The 22,061-nt window shown below is 39.0% G+C and overlaps 1 protein-coding gene across 1 annotated transcript; it reads right to left on the bottom strand.

The window, feature by feature from the left end:
- Window positions 1–923: 923 nt before the first annotated feature.
- LOC110688050 (peptidyl-tRNA hydrolase, mitochondrial-like) lies at window positions 924–3,920 on the bottom strand. The gene is made up of 6 exons (XM_021864729.1): window positions 3,341–3,920; window positions 2,833–3,106; window positions 2,658–2,725; window positions 2,437–2,487; window positions 1,125–2,294; window positions 924–1,007 (listed from the first exon to the last, which is right to left on the bottom strand). Exons 2-5 carry the CDS (start codon window positions 3,047–3,049, stop codon window positions 2,196–2,198), a joined length of 435 nt encoding a protein of 144 aa, XP_021720421.1. The 5' UTR covers window positions 3,050–3,106; window positions 3,341–3,920; the 3' UTR covers window positions 924–1,007; window positions 1,125–2,195.
- Between the last annotated feature and the right edge of the window lie 18,141 nt (window positions 3,921–22,061).

Here is a 22,061-nt window from a genome sequence, read left to right on the forward strand (position 1 = left end):
TCGTAGTTTTCCGGATTGATTCGAAGCAAGATTCGTTGGGATTCTTTGTATTATTCATTGACATCGGATATCAAAGTTCCAAACCTTGTCATTGATTCGCATCAATACAATTGGTATTATTCATTCTTGTTTATTAATCAAGCTTTATTATTCCTTAATCAGAATTCATATTTATATCTATTATGCTTTTGGAATTCATTATTGCTTTGATTATGAATATGTGTGAGTAGTCTCGTAGTTAGGGTTTCGGGATGAAACCCGGCCTGGGTAATCTATGTAATTGAGGGTTGATTTTGATAAATGGATTGTGATTAAATTGATTATGTGCGATTGCATGATAATTCATTATAATAGGAGTAGCTAACCTAGAATCTTGAATTTGATTGCATGATATTCTTGATTTGAACAAGAGCTTGTGAATTGAGTATTTCATTGTTGAATGTGGTTTGATTATGTATCGAGTAATGTTAAGTGCATGATAAATCCAAGCTTAGTATTGCCCGTTGTCTTCCTACCACATGATATTAATCAGACATATAGTCTTTGCATACCCCGTTTGTCTCTGTGATTCCTTATTGCTTAGTTACCAATGGTTAGGCGGATTCCCGTTCTCCCTAGTGTCTTAGTTTATTGATTATTTCATCTTATTAGTAGTATTTTAGAACACCATCTTCCATTGATTTCGAACTAGCTTAGGTTTTAGGATTGATTAGCAGTTGCTCTCGTTCTTCGTGGACCGAACCTTTATTTGCCATTATATTGGTTATAGGGTGTTTGTATAAGTATTGTTTAATTAAGAGTTAGATTGTAGCGACGGATTTAACGCTTGTCATATCTGCAGATGCGGAAACATAGTAATCTATGACAAATAATAATGTTAGTGACAAGATTAAATAATAATAATAATAATAATAATAAAGAAAAAATCAAAGAGGGTCCTGACCAGATTTTCGTCATCATAGGATAATTCAAGATCATTGTAAGTCCACACCCATTTCACTTGCTTGCTACAGTTCCCCAGAAAAAAGAAATTACAACAAAAGGAACAATATTTACTTAAGTTTAGTATCTTTAAATTTAAACTAGATGCGCAAAAAGAGACAAATATAGGTAATTGATCTTACGGATCATCATCATGGGGCTCGATATGTGACGGGTCTAGCAGAGCAAAGGCAGGAATGTATATGTCCTCAAAAAACCCAAGAGACATTGTGTATCATCAAATTAATAAACAACACATTAAACCAAAGAAGAAAAAAAAGAGCGATTATGAAGCTGAAAGCTATAAATTCCAATCATTAGCTTAAAAATGTATGAGAACAGCAGTAAAAACATTAAGATCAGCAAACCGTAACAACAAGCAACATGTTTATAATCAATTGTCAGCAACTTTTAATTGCAAAATTGCATAGTAAATCATAGTTGCATATGAAAGGTAAGGTCAAATGGGAGAGAGAGATGAGGGTCAAGTGTCAAAAATAATGAAGAATATATAGTTGACAAGATAATTTTGTTAGTAACTCCACGATATTTTCTGAGTGACATGGTTTTAAGGGGCTAGTAGTCCCAGTGCTATTAGCTTAAAAGCAAACCAACACCCCAAACTCCAAATTGTTATTAATTTGAAAGAAGAAAAGAGCATGAAGAAAGAAACATAAACATGGAAAAGTATGAAAGCTCATGCATCCCCTCCACAAGGCATCGTTAGATAGGTCAAGAGACATTTTAAGTATAAATAGGTCCTAGAGCTGCTTCTCATGATCTTATATTAATAAGATATAACTGCAGTGCTTATCTATTTGATTCAAACATATACATCATGAATATAGGGTTTTCTGTCCTCCAAGCAACAAGAACCTAAAAATTCATAGAATAGTTTGGTTTCTCCTATGACATCAAGTAATGATCTAGGCAACAGCCACGTATGTGAGTCTTACCTCTAGTGAAACTAGATGGGAACAGGGCAATTATGAAGGTTTCAAGTGATCAAATTCATAGAATAGTTTGGTTTCTCCTACAACAACAACAAAGCCATAGTCCTGAAATGAATTGGGTTCCACTAACATAAACTAAATAATCAGGTTCTTTCGACAAAGAAAAAAGCTGGCAAAGTTGCATTACAGTAGTTAGGAGCATATTTTGGCATCCAAGATCAAAAGAATCAAAACAATGGAAAATGATAAAAATGGGTCAAATTATATACTCACCGGAAAAAGTACAAAAGATTCTGGCTTCACAAACTTGAAGTCACTTCCACCAAATCCTCTCCCACGTCCTCTACCTCTAAATGCCATCTATATGTCATCAAGAAAAAAAAAATACTGCTAATTTAGTATAAAAAAAAGAAGCCTCTAATAGTACAGTTTGTCCAAAAGGATCATGTTGAGCCAGGGGAAAAAATAGTAATAAAGTTAGCAATGATTGAGAATAAATTACCACCATCACTCGATTTAGAGGTAGCTTGTAATATGCTGCTAGAGGACCTGTCTACAATCAAGTGAACAATGATTAGCACCAATCTCCTAAAACCGAAGCCTGATCACTTATTTCGAAAACAGAATCCGTGAATGAAGCATCTGATATTCTTGTAATAAGCAGAGTATCATCCACATTCATTCTCAGCAATAACACAATAGAGTTGCAGGAAGCTGACTCACAGATGTTCCACATAAGTTCATGTAAGTCTGAGGTTTTGCTAGGAAAATTGGGACATTTCCAATGAACCCTGGGAACAGAATTACAAATTTCAAATAAATTTTTGAGGAGGTCAAATTAATCAGAAACAGTTCCTTAGCTGGTAGCAGTTAACTAAAGGAGAAAGAGAAGCAAAACCTTGGGCAAATAAAGCTTTACAATGAACATTATTGAGTGAAATGCCAAGAGAATCAGCAAGTGCATCAATCATTTCGAAGCTAACATTATGACGAGTGCCTTTGAATTTATCACCGGGATTGCCTAATCCCATAAAAAGCCATGGCAATGGAGGATTAACATATTTACTCAAACTCCATCTAACAGCACTGCTTTCTCTACTCAAACACCTCAACATCAGCCAGCCTTCCTCGACCAGGCCCGTCCTTGAGGCAAGGCAGGAGGGGCGGCCGCCCTAGGCCCAGGGACAAGAGATTTAGTTTCATATTCAATTATCTCATAATTTTAGGGATATTTGATTCAATAATCAAATTACGCTCATAATTTTCTTTTCTTTTGGATATGATGTTTCATAATCTAAGAATTTACGAACCCTAAACTTAAAGCACTGATAATTAAATTAGATTAGTTCAAATATAAACCCTAGATTGTGAAATTGATGTGATGATAACAAAAACAAACAACTTACCTTAGAAGCTGTTTCAATTGGGGATACAAGAATTAGATTCAACGGAGAACGCTTCAATGGAGAACATTGAGTGCGCTTCAATGAAATAACTCAGAGACTTAGGAAATAGGAATGGAAGCCTTTAATGTAGAAGGAGATCGAAGGAGAGAGACAGAGTGTTAGGAAAGCTGAGAAGCCCCTTCAATGGAGAAAGGCGGAGAGAGAGAGGCAGATCAGATGAAAACGAATTGAAGAGGAAAGAGCAAGGAAATGAAGAAGAAGACGCGCCTTACACCGGGATTCTTTTTTTCAAATGGCACCGGTTCAAACCGATGCTAAATACTATAGTTGGCAGCGGTTTAAGGCGAACCGGTGCCAACTCTATTGCTTTCTTTGTTTTTTTTGTTTTTTTTTTTTTTTTTTCTTAGGTTGGCATCGGTTTGAACCGGTGCTAATTAAATGAGTTGGCACCGGTTTTGCTTGGAACCAAAGCCAACTCCCTATTTACTAATCCCACCTATTTCTTTTGGCACCGGTTTTCAAGAACCGATGCTAAAGGGGGGGTGCCTATTTGATTTTTTCTACTAGTGATGGCTGCTAGGTAGCCCCTTGCGTTGTGTGTGGTCCTGGCTGCTAGCAAGCTCGCCTAGCGCAGCATGCCATGCTAGCGAGCACCAGCAGCATGCTACGCATGCTAGCTGCTCGCTGGCGCTGGCAGCAGTGGGCTGGCTGGCTGGGGCTTGCTGCCTCGCTGCCCAGCAGCACGCACAAGCACTCCAGCAGCCTAAGGCCACGCATCCAGCACTTCGGCAGCACGCAACAGCACCCTTCGCCACACATTGCACAACAACACCTCGAAGCTTAAGCACCCCTTGTGTGCACCTAAGGCAGCTACATGTGAGCTGCTAGGCAGCCCGACTAGCCTTGGTGACGCTTGGGTGTTTTTGCCTCGATTTGCGTGTCGTTTCTCGGGATTTTAATCCCGATTTACGTGTGACATAAAATTAATTCTAAATTTATTTTAGAATCAATTTAGGGAAAAATGAAATTAAAATAAGTCCAACTTAATTAAATTCAATTTTAATGGTGCACAAGCCTAAATCATTCAAAATTATCCTTTTAAAATAATTTAGGTCTTTCTTTATGCATTAAAATTGAAGGGCTACACCAAATATTAATTTAACCCAAATGTAAATTAATGATGAGTTTTGACAAAATAGGGAGTTGGAAAATAAAACCAATCATCCAATGAAAATTTTTCCAACTTTTAACTTGTGTAAAATAATAAAATTACATCTTTCAATATGAAGATTAATCAAAATTTAATCCCAAGTACTTGAACTTTAAGGACTTTAATCAACACAAATGATTAAATCCAAAATTAGTTCAACCATGGAATTTAGAATCAAAGTTCCAATCATTTAAACACTCAAAGATTGGATGTTTAATATACAAGGAACTTAAAATTTCACATTCACAATAAACATTCACACTTTAATGCAATTTATTTGCATGATTGTGAAATAACAAGTTTATGTGAAAAATTGAACATACCAACTTAAGCACACATTATGACTTCATAACCATGCTTAAAAGGGTTTATAATTGCAGTAGATTAGGGATGCAACCATACATTTAATCTACCCTTAACATGCATAAATTAATCAAGGCATAAAGATTTAAAATTTTTTGTCAAAAACGAAAAACCCCTCGAAAAACATATTTAAGGGTGGATTGTGGCTTTTGGAACCTTTAAAGGGTTAGAAACAATTTAGAACATCGATTCCACCCAAAAATCACTATTTTTGAGTCGAAATCTGGGTTTGATAGCCAAAATGAGAAAAATACGATTTTTAAAATTAATTAAAACGAGCTTCTAATCCAATTAGAAAACACAACCAGAAATTTAAATCCATTTTAAATCACCTTAATTAATTACAGATCGAAAGCGGTCTCCACCCAGGGATTTCGATCACTTGATCTCACTGAAGAATCAGCTTCTTGATAATTCTGAACCCTCTATCAAAATAATACAATTGTTGGAAGGACACCATTCCTTTCAGCAATAGGGGTCAGTCGATCACGAGAGCCTACTCTGTTGGGTTTCGTAGTGTCCGACACTAGGTCGAATGAAACCCTCCTAAGACCCGCACACTAATTCATGTAACTAAACATGCAATCACATAATTAAACTATAAGAGAGAGAAATAGAAAAAAGGATCTTACCCTTGACGCATGCTTCGCTCGCTTACGAGCTCTTACTTGAAAGATTTCACTTCGCAAGTGCGTAAGCCTCCGACGGCTCGCACCCTCGACCCCACCCGAGCGGTCTCTACCCTGAAGGTTAGTCGGGGCTAGACCAAGGAAATACTAGAGTTTTAAGAACTTTATGGTTTTCTCACTTATAAGGAGATGCCTTATTAAGTTCAACTCAAGTGCTTTTTCCCAAACCCAAAACATGGTTATTTATAGGGAAGGGAGCCTTAATTTCCCATCTCCTTTCAATGTTGGAGAATTGCATTTTGCTCAATTTATTTTAATTCAAAACAAATTAAAATGCAAATGAATCAACAAGCGCCAAGTGGCAAATGGTGAGCAAGGGTAGGTGAGGACCGCTATGGGGGGGGGACCAAACACCACTCACTCCCCAAGCAAGACCACTAAGAGCAGTCCCCTCCATTGACCGAGAGCTGGTCATGCACAGTTGGCTGCCTGCCTGCCTTGGATGCAAAGCTTGCCTAGTTGGCACCTGGCACCTCGACTGGGCTAGCAGGCCAGCCTGCATACGCAATAGCACAACAAGCAAGCGATGCACGCAATGCGGGCTGCTGCTGCGTTGTGTGTGCTAGCGAGGCCTAGCTGCTGCTTTTGGCTAGTGCTGCTATGCTAGCAAGCACGCACAGCCATAGCACAGGCATGCATAGCACGCTACTTGCGATGCTCGAGATGTGCTGGGAAATGCCCAGCTGCTACGAGTGGTAGGGTGCGAGGCCTAGCATGCTAGCACGTTAGTACGCATGGCATGCCAGTTGCTAGCTTGCTTGCGAGCATGAGCACCAGCCCTGCATGCATGCTCGGCCTGCTAGACCAGCCACAGCACACGCACGCATAGCATGCTAGGCTTGCGGCACGTCTTGCGATGCGGTTGGTAGCTTAGGCTAGCCTAGCACTCCAATGGATAAGCCAATGTGAGGCTACGGCCTAGCTCGTACATGGCGCTTGCTTGATTTCCCGTCTCGTCGAATTCAAAATTCGACTCAACTTATGACGCTCGGTTTTGACGCTCCAAGTTCTATATCCAATGTCTTTGTTCGTAATACTCTAATGACCCATCTAATCCTTTAAATTGATTTGTCGTCTTGGATCGATTACTCGATAGGGGTGCGGATCGAAGGGTTTAGTCAAGATTAAGCTGTAATATTATTTATACATTAATATTACTGATCGAAAGCGGCCTCCACCTAGGCATTTGGATCACTTGACCTCACTAAAGAATTAGCTTTCTAATAATTCTGAACCCTCTATAGGAATAAAACACTTGTTGGAAGGACATCATTCCTTTCAATCTCACTTAATGTATAGCCCATTTCCTTTATCACTTAATGTCTCTTCATGAACTATAAGGTAAGATTCTTCTTCGTCATCCTTATTACGTCCAGAAGTGTTTCTCGAATTTATAAAATCCATCTGAGCACGACCATGCATTTTCAGAGTCTCGCTCTTCGAGAGGCCTTGTAAACAACAAAGACATGTTCCCTATTCTTAATAGGGGGACATTCCTAGTCTTGTATTGTGAGCTTCCTTTACTAAGAGAACTCAGCCGCCCGAATGTTGTCGTTATATCCCCATTTACGGCAAACGTTTGACAACATCAAAACTAACTTACAATACTCATGGTCGAGGAAAAAGGTTCCGATGGCTATAATGAGAAAAATACTTATGATGATTTTATATCTCTTAAAGTATTCTCACGGGTCAATCTGGTGTAGTTCTAAACAAATACCTGTGCAAACGACTTATGACAGTCATGTCCTTGTAGCACAAGAAACGGTGCTATAAATCATACTACACACTAATCTCAATTGGTCATTAATTGTCCATCATTTAAAGACCTTAATTAGGGATAATTTTTGGTTGAAATATTCAGTGTTCACTTAACAGGTGTTTCTTTATCCAAGACATGGGCTTGATACCCTGTTTTGAGTATTCTTATAAATCGAATGGACTCATTATTTAATTCTAAACCACAATTAAATAGAAATGGAGTAATAATAAATTTGAAGAAAGCTTAATTTCTCTAACACCGAATGGTTCAACATAGTGTTTTACATTAAAACCTCAATTTTAATTAAAACACATAACAGGGAAAGTAAAGCTAATCTCCAACGTGCCTGATTCTCATTGCCTCAACGTGCTCGTTGTGCTTCACTTGAGGCAAAGGTTTAGTAAGTGGATCAGCTACATTGTCGTCCGTTCCAATCTTACAAATTCTGATTTCACCTTCGGACTTCTATTCCCTTATCATGTGAAATCGCCTCTTGACATGTTTGACCTTTTGATGTTTCCTTGGCTCCCTAGCCTGAGAAATAGCACCATCATTGTCATAATAGGGGTCTATTAAACCCTTGATGGAGGGTACAACATCATTTTCACCAATGAACTTACAAATCCAAACTGCCTCCTTAGTTGCTTTTGAAGCTGCCAAGTATTCGGCTTCAGTTGTAGAATCTGCAGTGGTGCTTTGCTTAGCACTCTTCCAACTAAACGCTCCTCCATTTAGACAAAATATGTACCCTGACTATGATTTGGAATCGTCTCTGTCAGTCTGGAAGCTCGCGTCGGTATAACCTTCAACAACCAAATCATTGCTCCCACCATAGACTAGAAATTTTTCCTTGTTCCTTTTAAGGTACTTTAGGATATTCTTGGCCGCAATCCAATGCGCCTCTCCTAGGTCTGATTGGTACCGGGTCGTAGCACTTAAGGCATACGATACATTCGGCCTAGTACATATCATGGCATATATGATCGATCCAATAAGCGAAGCATATGGAATCTGATTCATCATTTCTCGCTCATCAGGTGTTTGTTGACACTGCTTCTTGCAGAGAGTTATGCCTTGTGACAGGGGTAGGTGCCCTCTTTTGTCCCCATCCATGTTAAAGTGTGCCAGTACCTTAACAATATAAGTACTTTGGCTCAATCCAATCATCCTCTTAGATCTATGCCGATAGATCTTGATGCCCAATACGTACTGTGCCTCTCCTAAGTCTTTTATTGAAAAACACTTTCTAAGCCATGTCTTTACAGACTCTAGCATTGGGATGCTGTTTCCAATGAGTAATATGTCATCGACATATAAGACGAAGAATGCGATATCACTCTCACTAACCTTCTTGTAAACACAAGACTCATCTGGATTCTTGATAAAATCAAACTTGCTAATGGCTTGATCAAATTGTAGATTCCAACTTCTCCTTGCCCGCTTTAATCCATAAATGGACTTCTTAAGCTTGCATACCTTCCAGCTGTGTCATATACAAATTTTCTTCCAAAATCCCATTAAGGAACGCAGTTTTGATATCCATTTGCCATATTTCATAATCATAATATGCGGCATTTGCTAGGATAATCCTGACGGACTTAAGCATAAAAACTGGCGAAAAGGTTTCATTATAATTAACGCCGTGAATTTGCCTTTAACCTTTTGCCACCAATCTAGCTTTGAATATTAATATATTTTCATCTTTGTCGGTTTTCAATTAAAAAATCCATTTGCAACCGATAGGTGTGTAACCTTGGAGCAAATCAACCAAGTCTCAGACTTGATTTTCAAACATGGAGTGCATCTCGGATTTCATAGCCTCTTGCCATTTTGCAGAGTCAGGGCTCGTCATAGCTTGTTTGTATGTCGCTGGCTCATCAGGATATCTTGATCTTCGGTTAAGATAACACCGAGGTATCTGTCTAGTGGAGATCTTGGTCATTGCGACCTACGCAGGGTAATGGGTTGAGCATTTGCGTTGTCGGTTTGACTTTGCACATTGTCGGTTTGACTCTTACTAATGTCAACAGTTGCTTCTAAAGCACTTTGATTGTCAGTTTTATTAGGTTGACTTTTTTGCTCGTCCTCTCGAACTTCATCGAGTTTGATTTTCCTCCCACTTGTCATTTTGGAAAGGTGTTTATTCTACAAAAGACACAATCACGAGAAACAAACACTTTGTTCTCGGATTTGTTGTAAAAGTAATACCCTTTAGTTTCTTTTGGGAATCCCCCAAAGAAACACTTGTCTGATTTCGGGTGAAGTTTGTCAGAAATTAACCTCTTGACATATGCTTCACAACCCCAAATATTAAGAAAAGACAAGCGAGGAGGTTTCTTCATCCATAATTCATATGGAGTCTTTTTTACAGCTTTTGACGGAGCTCGGTTCAGTGTTAGTGCCGCGGTTAGAAGTTAGTGTCCCTAGAAAGAGATAGGAAGATCACTAAGACCCATCATTGATCGGATCATGTCTAAGAAGGTTCGATTCCTCCTCTCGAACACTCTGTTTCATTGTGGAGTTCTGGGAGGTGTTAATTTAGAGAGAGTGCCATGTTCTTTCAGATGATCGTCGAATTCGTGGCTAAAATACTCGCCACCTGATCTGATCGAAGTGCTTTGATTTTCTTGCCAAGTTGATTTTCCACTTCACTCTGAAACTCTTTGAATTTCTCAAAAGATTCATATTTGTTCGACGTAAGGTAGACATAACCATATCTACCATAGTCTTAGGTGAAGGTGATGAAATATCAATAACCTTGCCTTGCGGGTGTTCTCATTGGTCTACATACATCCGTATGTATAAGATCCAATAAGTCACTTGCCTTTTCTCCTAACTTGGAGAATGGTTGTTTTATCATCTTTCCTAATAGACATCCTTTGCAATTTTCAAACGACTTTAAGTCGAATTAGTCTAGAATAACTTTATGAAGAAGTTTCTTGATGTGTTTGTTGTTAATGTGGCCAAGACGACAATGCCACAAGTAGGTTTGATTCGACTCAATGGTCTTAGCTCTTTTGGAGGTATCATCAATGTTATAAACTTGTTTGTCTAGAGAAAGTACATAACGACCATTTTTTGAATATGCTTTACCAAAGAAAACATTATCGAAATAAAATGAACAACTATTGTCTTTTATTCGAAATTCTAATCCCTTGGCATCCAACGCCGAAATTGAAATAATGTTTTTGGTAACTCTTGGAACATGATAACAATTGTCAAGTTCTAAAACAAGCCTAGAGGGCAAAGACAAAATGAGAGTTCCAACTGATACGGCTGACATCCTTGCTTCATTGCCGACCCGTAGCTCAACCTCTCCCTTCTCTATCCCCCTATTTATCCATAGTCCCTGAACATTGGAAGAAAGCTCTCAGCCACATCCGGTACCTAATACCCATAATGTTTTGCTAGCAAAGTTTATGTCTATAACAAAAATACTTGATACAGAAGCAATGGTGTTGTTCTTCTAATTTAAGGCAATCCCGCTTCCAATGTCCTTTCTTCTAACGGTAGAAACATTCAGAATTGATTTAGAAAAGGCTACCTTCTTGGCCTTGTTGCCCTTGATAGCGCTTGTCTTAGGCGGAAAAGTCATCTTACTCTTCCCCTTAAAGCTTCTCTTCTTGCCCAAGTGCTTTAATGGCTTGCCCTTTTTGACCATAAGCATGTGATGCTTCCGCTCATCCTTGAGCATTTGCTCGGCCTGCTTCAACATCCCCTGAAGCTCGGTGAAGGTTTTCTCCATGCTGTGCATATTATAGTTCATCTTGAACTGATCATAGCCTTTGTGCAGCGAATGGAGAATGATGTCAATTGCCATCTCGGTTGAATACCCAGCGTCAAGCCTTTCCATGATTTCAAATAATCCAATCATTTTAAGTACATGTGGGCTGACTGGCTCTCCTTTATTGAGCTTGCTCTCAAGGATCTGCCTGTGGGTTTCGAACCTTTTAGTTCGCGCCTGCTCTTGGAACATGTTCTAAAGTTCTGAAATGATCTCAAACGCCACTCCTTTTCAAAGAACGTCTTTTAGAGGACTGGAGACATTGTGGCCAACATGATGCATTTGACATCTCGATTGGCAATTTGTCATCGGTTAAGGGCAGCCTAATGACCTCCTGATTGGGAGCGTCAGGCATTTCCTCATCAAGGACATATTCCTTTTACTCTTGCATGAGAAACAATACACAAGTTCCTTTGTCGATCAAGAAAAGTTGTCCCACTCAACTTCTCCTTGTCGAAATTGAGCGTAATGAAAATTGGTTGTCAGATTTATTTACAAACATGTTTCTACAATTGAAAGAATTTAAAATGGAAAAACCATTCATTAAACTAATTTTGAATTTTAAAGCATACATGTAAATTTTCAATCTTATTTTGCATTTTATCCACGCATTAATTTGCCCCTTTGAGGCGAGAATAAAAGGATTCCAAGATCCCAAAAATCAAAAAGTGATTAAGTATGCTTTGGCTTATCTTAACACTTAATGTTTAAAACGTCCTTACTGATATCGTTGAGCTTAGCCAAGACATCGCATCTATTGTATTCTTGACGTTTTTATCTCCATTTCCACGACATCTAAGGACTCCTTACTGATATCGTTGAGCTTAGCCAAGACCAACACGTATACCTAGTATACCTTACGTTCCTAGGGAAGTAGTGATGCCTCGCTTTGGCATAGCCCATCACTACGCGCATTAGTTCGGTAAATGTTGTTCTTGGAATGGCAAATTTTAGCTCAATATTATAGGGGCCTAGGGTTTCTATGTTGGTTGATTTAAGTGAACTTAAATAACTATTGAAACATTCGAAATCCTAACCATGCATTTAACTGATGTGTGGCATTTATGCCACCATTTTAACCTTTTTTTTACTACCGATTTCCCCCGGATTTATCACTTGCTTATGCCTATTTTAACCCCTTTTATCTTGATTTTAGTCACTTTAGCCCCCGTCTCGTATTTTTCCTCCCCTTTTTGTCTTTTCTTCTAGTTTTTACCTCCTTTTTATGTGTTTTGACAGCTCCCAGCGCTTATGTGCGATTCACGAATCAATAGCTCGAGTGGAGATGCCAAAAGAGCTTGGAAAAGGAGTGGAGATGCCAGGATGGAAAGGGCGCGTTGTTCTGATGGGCCGCGGGCGCGGGCTTGTAAGCCGCGGGCGCGGACAGGAAAAGTCTGAAGCCAGCAGAAGAAAGTGGAGATGGCGAGCCGCGGGCGTGGAGCATATGTGCCGCGGGCGCGGCAGAGAAGCACCGCGAGCGCGGCACTTAGGCCCGCGAGCGCGGCTTTCTGGGTTTTACGAGGCTATTTACCCAGCTTGGAGAGGGCGCGGCTTCCTGTTCGGAGAGCCCTCTCCCTTGCCCTTTTTCTTCCTTTTGGTAGAAGACTATAAATAGTCCCTTGCTTGATTTTCTTAGCATCCACTATTCCATTGGCCCCAAAAATCATTGGTAGAGAGAGAAGTTCATGGTTTCTAGAGAGAGAAAACACTAGTGTTCAAGATTCAATCTTTGTAACCAAATATTCAAGATTTCTTCTAGATTGTTGCTACTACTTTGATGATTTGGTAATCTTTAATCTTTATAATATCAATCTTTACTTTTGTTTCTCTAGTTTTTGATCTTCTTTGTTTTATTGCTCTTACTTGAGTTTATTTCCATAAATATTCAAGCTTTATTAGTTTCTTTGATTTTCCTTTCAAGTTAGAATCATGTTAGCCCTTGATTGAATGCATGAGAAAGATTTAATCTAGGTGTGAATGATTTCGTCGACTTGCTTAAGTAGTTGCATGAGAATGAACTATTTTAGGTAGAGTTTATACTCCTAGAATCGGTTTCCTTTCGGTTTTCACTAGTACTCTTTGTTCATGATTGCATCCCCCTTTCCCTAGTGCTTTTGTCATTGTTATCTCTATAATCTTGTCCATTTATTTGCTTTTAAAAGTGTTTAATCTATTTCCCTTATTTCTAGTTTATTCTAGGCTCAATAGTAGTTAGTTTGTCCATAGAATTCTTCAACACAAATTCAAATACCACCTTTTGTTATTAGCAATTTCTCCTCGATTTCGTATTAATTGTGTTAAACCCCCGTTTCCTTGGGAATCGACCCTACCTTACCGCTATCTAAAGCAAAATTTGATAGAGCTAGGATAGGAGTTATAAATTGTAATTTTGATCTAGGATAATAAACTAACGACCTATTGTCCACCGATCATTAACATACCACTCATTCATACATAAACATAATTATATATATAGAAAACATAAGTAAAATATGCATTTGGTAACTAGCATGACCCCTTGAGTCTTCAAGGGTCTTCAATACATCCACTTGGCTGGTCTTCTTAGAAACGCCATCTTTTAGACATCTCCACCAAATATGCAACTACTAGTTATTATGACTAGGACTAATTAAAATTATTAAGGTATAAAAATACGCAATAGTAAGTGGACCGTATTTAGATTTACTAAAATACATAACGGATCGTAGTCCGTATTTGCTACCCTAATCGGGCCCCACTAGTTTCCATATTCACAAAACCTGTGATACAACATACATTCCTTTTATCCATTCACTAACTTAGGTGGTTAATCCGATTAATGCGCCTAATTAAAACTAGTCAAAGTTGTTAATCATATTATGTGATTAAAATGCAATAAAATTAGCTCAAAGAATTAACGAAGCTCCCACTAAATTCCGCTTCCAACTTAATTAATCTAATTAATTAAGGCGATTAACCCATATTTTGCCAAATTATTTTGCAAGTGCCGGAGGAACCGAGGCTAACATTGTTAAAATAATTAAATAGCCTAATTAACGCAAAAAGATAGCCCACCAAACGGTAGAGTGCCTAGCATCCAAGCCATGGGGCTAGGCTTACTAGGCACCAAGGCCCTTGACTATGCGTACTTGGGTGCTAGCCTAGCTAGCAGCGTACGCCACGCCTGCTAGCACCAGCAGCCTTGTAGCATGCTACGCATGCTTGCATGCTGTTGGCAGCTCGTGGCTTACCTACTAGAACTTGCTGGCTAGCTGCCCCTTTTGCCGCACAAAATCGTAGCCTTTGCACACACATCGCAGCACCAAGTGTGCACCATACTTGCACACACTAGACACTAGCGCACCATTGTGGCAAGACACCCCACACACGCACCTTGGCAGCCACATGTGGACCGCGTGAGCAGCCCGGCTAGCCGAAGGGTGTGTTTTTGGACGGTCTTTTCCTCGATATGTGTGCACTTGTCTCGGGATTTAATCCCGATTTATGTGTGATAGAAAATTAATTCTAAATTTATTTTAGAACCAATTTTGAGCAAAAATGAAAATAAAAGAAGTCCTACTTAAAAAAATTCAATTTTAGTGTACAAACAAAAATAAAATCAAGAACTATACATAAATTAATAATGAGATCTTATTAAATTAAAGGGGTTGGAAAAATAAACCCATTCATCTAATAAAAAATTTCCAACACTGACTTTTGTAAAATTGAAAAATTACATCTTCCAATATGAACTTTTAAGACTTTAATCAACAAAAAAACAATTAAATCCAAGATTAGTTCAACGTGGAAAATTAAAAATAAAGTTCCAACCAAATAAACAATTAAATATTGAATCTTTAACACTTTTAAGAGACTTTAAAATTACAAATTTACCATAAACATTTACACTTGAAGCAATTGATTTGTAAAACGTGAAATTTCACGTTTATGTGAAAAATGAGCTCACCAAATTAAGCACAAAATATGACTTAATAAACATGCTTTAAAAGGTTTATTATTGCAGTAGATTTGTGATGCAACCATACATATAATCTACCTTTAACATGCCATAATTAATCAAGGTTTAAAGATTTAAAAATATTCGTCAAAAATGAAAAATGCCACGAAAAACATGTTTCTGGGTGGATTTTGGCTTCTGGACAACTCTTAAAAGGATCAAAAACGATATTGAACATCGATTCCACCCAAAATTCACTAATTTTGAGTTGATATTTGGGTTACTGACAAAAATTAGAAGAAATACGTGATTAAAACTTATTAAAACGAGCTTCTAATCTAATTAGAAAGCAAAACTAGAAAATTAAATCCATTTTAAATCAACTTAATTAATTATTAGTTACAATAATTAAAATGAGCGCGGCTCCGATACCGCTGTTGGGTTTCGTAGTGTCCGACACTACGCAGAATGAAATCCGCCCAAGACCCGCAATCTAATTAATGTAACAAAACATGCAATCTCATAATTAAACAACAAGAAAGAGAAAGAGAAAAGATGATCTTACCCTCGACACGTGCTTCGCTCGCTTACGAGCTCTTACATGGAAGCTCTAGCCCAAGGAAATACTAGAGTATTACGAACTTAAAGGTTTTCTCACTTATAAGGAGATGCCTTATTGAGTTCAACTCAAGCGCTTTTTCCTAAACCCAAAACAAGAGTATTTATAGGGAAGGGAGCCTTAATTTCCAATCTCCCTTCAATGTGGGAGAATTGCATTTTTCTCAATGAATGAACAAGCGCCAAGTGGCAATATATGAGGACCACTAACGTGAGCTGGACAAAACACCACTTGCTCCCCAAGCAAGGCCACCAAAACCGGTCCCCTCCATTGACCGTGAGCTGGACATGCACAACTGGCTGACTCATCTGGATTCTTGATAAAACCAAACTTGCTAATGCCTTCATGATATTGTAGATTCCAACTTCTGCTTGCCTGCTTCAGTCCATAAATGGACTTCTTAAGCTTGCACACCTTTCCAGCGTTGCTTGGATCAACAAAACCTTCTAGCCGTGTCATATACACAGTTTTTTCCAAAATCCTATTCTGGAAGGCGGTTTCGACATACATCTGCCATATTTCATAATCGTAATATGCAACAATCGCTAGGATAATCCAGACAGACTTTAGCATTGCAACCGGTGAAAAAGTTTCATCATAGTCACTCCCGTGGATTTTTTTATAACCTTTCGCCACCAGTCTAGCTTTGTATATTGATAAATTTCCATCTTTGTTTGTCTTCAGTTTGAAGATCCATTTGCAACCAATGAGTGTGTAACCCTCGGGCAAATTCACCAAGTCCCAGACTTGATTTTCAGACATGGAGTTCATCTTGGATTTCATGGCTTCTTGCCATTTAGCAAAGTCGGGGCTCGTCATAGATTGTTTGTATGTCGCTAGCTCATCACCATACATAACTAGGATGTCTTGATCATTGGTTAAGACAATATCGAAGTATTTGTCTGGTTACGATCTTGGCCGTTGCGACCTACGAAGGGTAATGGGTTGAGCATTTACATTGTATGTTTGATTATGACCAATCTTCTTAGCTGCTTCCAAAGCACTTAGATTGTCAGTTTTATCTGGTTGAAATTGTTGCTCGTCCTCTCGAACTTCGTCGAGTTCGATTTTCCTCTCACTTTTCATTTTGGAAAGGTGTTCCTTCTCCAAAAAGACACCATCACGAGAAACAAATACTTTGATCTCAGATTTATTATAGAAGTAATACCTTTTGGTTTCTTTTGGGTATCCCACAAAGAAACACTTTTCTGATTTGGGGTGAAGTTTGTCCGAAATTAATTGTTTGACATATGCTTCGCATCCCCAAATCTTGAGAAAAGACAACCTAGGAGGTTTCTTAGTCCATAATTCATATGGAGTCTTTTTAACAGCTTTTGATGGAGCTCGGTTCAGTGTTAGTGCCGCGGTTTGTAGCGCATGTCACCAGAAAGAGATAGGAAGTTCACTAAGACCCATCATCGATCGAACCATGTCAAACAAGGTTCGATTCCTCCATTCGGATACTCCGTTCCATGAAGGAGTTCCGGCAGTTGTCAGCTCTGAAAGAATACCAATTTCTTTCAAGTGATCGTCGAATTCATGGCTCAAATATTCGCCACCTCGATCCGATCAAAGTGCTTTAATTTTCTTGCCAAGTTGATTCTCAAGTTCTCTCTGAAATTCTTTGAATTTATCAAAAGATTCAGATTTATTTGACATTAGGTAGACATAGCCATATCTACTAATGTTTGTTTATGAAGGTGAATTCTTAGGGGTCTTAGTAGTGGTATCAACTTTTGTCTAATCATATGTCAAAATCATGCAATTTTCATTGAACATATATTTGCAAGACAATTTTGAAACAACCATTGTCAAACTCTTACATTCAAAATAACTAGGTGTCCTACACCATAAATTATAGTATGTTCAAAAGCATGATGAAACTAAGATTAGTTTAATTACATGTCATAGACAAAATAGTGCATGCAAGCACGACCGAAAAACCATCTTCGTCGTCTACTTGTCCTTGCACGTACACTTGATAAGCTTCTCACTTGGTCCCTGAAAAGGCAACATAAAGTAAGTCATACACGGTATCTAATACCTATGATAATCTTAATCCACAAGTGTTTAAGGAAGATACCTGAGGCAGATGCTCCATTCCCGGAAGAGCTTGCATTCTCTCTTGTAGTGGCCTTGCCCACCACAATAGAATCAACGCATCTTTGTCTTAACCTTCTTGAAATACCTCCTCCTTGATGGTCTTTTGGTTGTCCCAAATGAATTGGCTCGGTGAAGTAGCTCCACCACACTCTTCAAAGAATGTGTCTCCTTCCTTGCAGAAATATATGCCCTTATTGCATCATATCCTGAGTGGAGTGAAGAGAGCATAATATGACTAGCCATTCCATCCTTTAATGGAATTCTGAGGAGTTCCATGTGCTTGAAGAGCCTAGTCATTCTTGCCACATGGGGTCAGAGGGGCATACCCGGTCTCAACTTGGTGTTGCAGACTATAGACCAAAGATGGTACCTCCGTTTAGCAAGATAACCTTGATTTGATGGCTTCACATTCATGTCTGTAAGTGACCTAGTCACCTCAAACAAGAGTCCATCATTGTTGTCGTTGAAACTCTTAGAGAATCTCACACCAACAACATCCCTTAGTCCTCCAAGGAATAAGTACGGAAAAGAGAATGGAAGTTTTTCTTTCCACTCTTCCAGGATGGAGTTAGCCATGAGTTGTGACACTATTTTGCAATCATTGGACCATGCAAAATAAGTTTCGTCACTCAAGTCTTTCTTGGTGAAGAGGTTGGGAGGGAAGTATCCAGGACATACTCCTTAGAGCAACTCCAGAGTGTTTTCCTGAGTTCCTCTTCCCATTCTTCAAAGTTTGTCAAGTTAAGCTTCATAGCCAACTTATCGGGGAGATCCGGACACATACGGTTGTTGTTTGAGTTACTTGCAGATATTGTTCTACAATTAAAAGAATTTGGAATGAAAAACCATTCATATAATAAATAAGTTTGAAATTTAAAAGCGTTCATGCAAATTTTCAATCTTATTAAGCATTTTATCCACGCATTAATAATTTTGTCCCTTTTAGGCGAGAATAAAATGATTCTGAGATCCTAAAGATCAAGAAATGGTTTATCATGCTTTGGCTTGTCTAAACATTAAATATCTTAAGGTAAGCAATCCAATTGCTAATAGCTTTGAGCTACTCTCGATTTGATAAACCGTCGCATCTATAGCATTCTTGACATTTTATCTCTTTTGCCACGACATCTAAGGGCTCCTTAATGATATCGTTGAGCTTAACCAAGATCAACTCGTTTACCTGGTATACCTTAAGTTCCTAGGGAAGAAGTTATGCGGCGTAGCCCATCACGTACGCGCATTAGTTCGGTAAGTGTTGTTCTTGGAACGGCAAATTTTAGCGTTATATTTTAAGGGACCTAGGGTTTCTATGTTGGTTAATTTAAGTGAACTTAACTAATCATCGCAACATTTGAAATCCTAAACATGCATCTATCATTCACAATATATAACAACAATATATATAAGGCATAAATTTGATGCATTTGGCAACTAGCATGACCCCTTGAATCTTCAAATATTCAAGGGCCTTCATCTTGGCTCGTCTTCATCGAAACGCCGTCTTGAGTTATCGTTTCCAAAATAAAATTACTAGCTACTACGACTAAGATTAATCCAAAGTACAAAAATACTTAACGGTTCGCAGACCGTATTTAGATTTACAAAATTACGTAACAGACCGCAATCCGTATTTTATATCCTAGTCGGGTCCCACTAGTTGCCATTTTCTTCAAAACCTGTTTTGAAACAATGTTTTATTCATCCATTCACTATTTGTGAATGGCCCATGCATTTTACGAGATAAATCAAGTAAACACGCAAAACTAGTTGCCATCCGATTAAGGCGCCTAATTAAAACTAGTCAAGGTTGTTTAATAATTTATGTATTACTAAGGTGCAATTTGTTCACGTAATTAGCTAAGCTTCCACTAAATTCCGCATCCAATTTAATCAATCCAATTAATTAAGCCGGTTAACTCAAATTTGTCAAAATCAAAAATTTTGTAAGAGCCGAAATATCGAGGTCAAACCTCGTTAAATTAATTACATAAAAATTTTAAAACGACTAAATTTTTTGCAAAACTCATAGCTCGAAATTAAGCAAAATACAACCCACTCGTATACCTAGTGGGTTGCACACCATGGCTGCTAGGCAGCCCATGGGGTGTTCTTGGTGCGTCGTGCTAGCATTCCACGCTGCTAGAATCAGCAGCCTGCCTTACATGCTGCGCATGCTGGCTAGCATGCTAGCGCCTGCCAGCAAGTGGCGGACTGGCTGGGGCTTGCTGCCATGCTGCCCAGTAGCGTGCCCAAGCACTCCAGCAGCCTAGGCCACTTCTCAAGCATCAGCCCCTTGTATCCCTCGCCACACAACATCGCATGCTCGATGCTCAGCCCCTGTGCGCACCATAGGCAGCCACATTCGGACTGCGGGGCAGCCCGACTAGCCTTGGTGACACTTGGGGTTTTTGCCTCGATTTGCGTGCATTCTCTCGGGATTTTAATCCTGATTTACGTGTGATGTAAAATTAATCTAAATTAATTTTAGAATTAATTTAGGGCAAAAATAAAAATAAAATAAGTCCGACTTAGTTAAATTCAATTTTAATGGTGCACAAGCCTAAATTTCAAAAATTACCTTGGAATATATTAGGTCTTTCTTGATGCTCAAAATTGAAAAGGCTATGTTCATAATTAATTTAACCAATATGCAAATTAATAATAGATTTGGCAAATAGGGTGTTGGAAAAATAAACTAACCATCCAATGATAAAATTTTCCAACTTTTATACTTGTGTAAACTAACAAGATTATATCTTCCAATATAAAGATTTATCAAAATTAATCACAAGCATTTGAACTTCAAGGATTTTAATCAACCAAATAAGAAAAATCCAAAGTTAGTTCAACATGGAATTTAGGGTTAAAGTTCCAATCATTGAAACATTTAAAGATTATATCTTTAACATACTAGGAACTTAAAATTACACATTCACAACAAACATTCACACATTAATGCAATTTATTTGCATAATTGTGAAAAGAAATTTTATGTGAAAAAGAACATATCAACCCATAATCATGCTAAAAAGATATTTAAATTGCAGTAGATTAGGGATGCAATAATGCATTGAATCTACCCTTGACATGCTTGCATTAATCAAGGCATAAAAGATTTAAAATATTTCTTGAAAATGAAAAAACCCTCAAAAACATGGGTTTCTGATTTGAATTTGGCTTATGGACAGCCTCAAGTGTATATTCTCAAAATCCCAACCAAGTGGGTTTTTATAGAGAATGGGGATTTGAATCCCATTTCATGATCAATGTGTGATCATGTGCAAATGCACTAATATATTTAATTCTAAAATAAATTATAAAGCAAATGCAATCACAAGGAAACAAGTGGCAAGAGGAGATAATGGGTTAGGTGACGACCATGACCATGGGGGGACCATTGCCTTGCTCCCCAAGACATGGCTCTAAGCCTCGGTCCCCACTCTCCTCAAACCGGCTTCAAGAAAGGAGTGAGCTGGCAGCCCACCTTGCTGCCCAGCCAGCAGTGCCAGCCTGTGCACAGCCAACATAGCCAGCACGCACCAGCCAGCACAGCTAGCACATGCGTGCTGCTAGCGAGCCACACATACTGCTGGCTGCTAGGCGATGCCTGGCATGGTGCTGCTGTGCGAGGCTGCTAGGATGCTGCTCGCTGCTTGGTGCTGCCATGCGAAGGCACGCACAGAAGCAAGCAAGCACAGCATGCTGCTGCTGCGATGGTCTACACGCACACAAACATACGCACAAGCCTAGCCATGCGATAGTGTTGTGCTATCCGTAGGCTATGCGAGGGCTTGCGATAGCACCTAGGCACGCAAGCACTCATGCTACGGTGGTGCTGTGCCATGAGAAGGCACGCACACACGCAACCACGCTGCTGCGATGGTGCTGCCATGCGAGGCACGTACACACGCATGCACCTATTGCAAGTGATGGTGCTGCCTTGTGCGCCTGGCACGCATGGTGTGCCTAGCACACACGTGGTGCGCCTAGCACACGCATTATGCATGCTAGCTCGAGCTAGTCTAGCGTCCACATGGTTAGGCCATAGTGATGCGACGACTACGCTCAAACTTGGTGCTTGTGATTTTGCGACGCTCGATTTTGACGCCCTAGGCTTGATATCCAACGTCTGTGTTCGTAAAACTCCGACGACTCATCGAATCCTTCGGATTGATTCGTCGTCTCGGTTCGATTGTTCGATTAGGTTCGACCTGAAGGGTTCAGTTAAGATTAAGCTGTAATATTAATTATACC

This window comes from Chenopodium quinoa, unplaced genomic scaffold, assembly GCF_001683475.1.
Source record: "Chenopodium quinoa cultivar QQ74 unplaced genomic scaffold, ASM168347v1, whole genome shotgun sequence".
In the NCBI taxonomy this organism is placed as follows: domain Eukaryota; kingdom Viridiplantae; phylum Streptophyta; class Magnoliopsida; order Caryophyllales; family Amaranthaceae; genus Chenopodium; species Chenopodium quinoa.

Bases quoted from the DNA above. Each gene is read 5' to 3' on its own strand.
- LOC110688050 (XM_021864729.1), bottom strand. From the start codon at position 3,049: ATGTTGAGGTGTTTGAGTAGAGAAAGCAGTGCTGTTAGATGGAGTTTG. The intron at 2,488-2,657 runs GTGAGTCAGCTT...ACTTGATTGTAG, and splicing joins TGAACTTATGTGGAACATCT to ACAGGTCCTCTAGCAGCATA. The intron at 2,295-2,436 runs GTAATTTATTCT...GATGACATATAG, and splicing joins CTCTAAATCGAGTGATGGTG to ATGGCATTTAGAGGTAGAGG.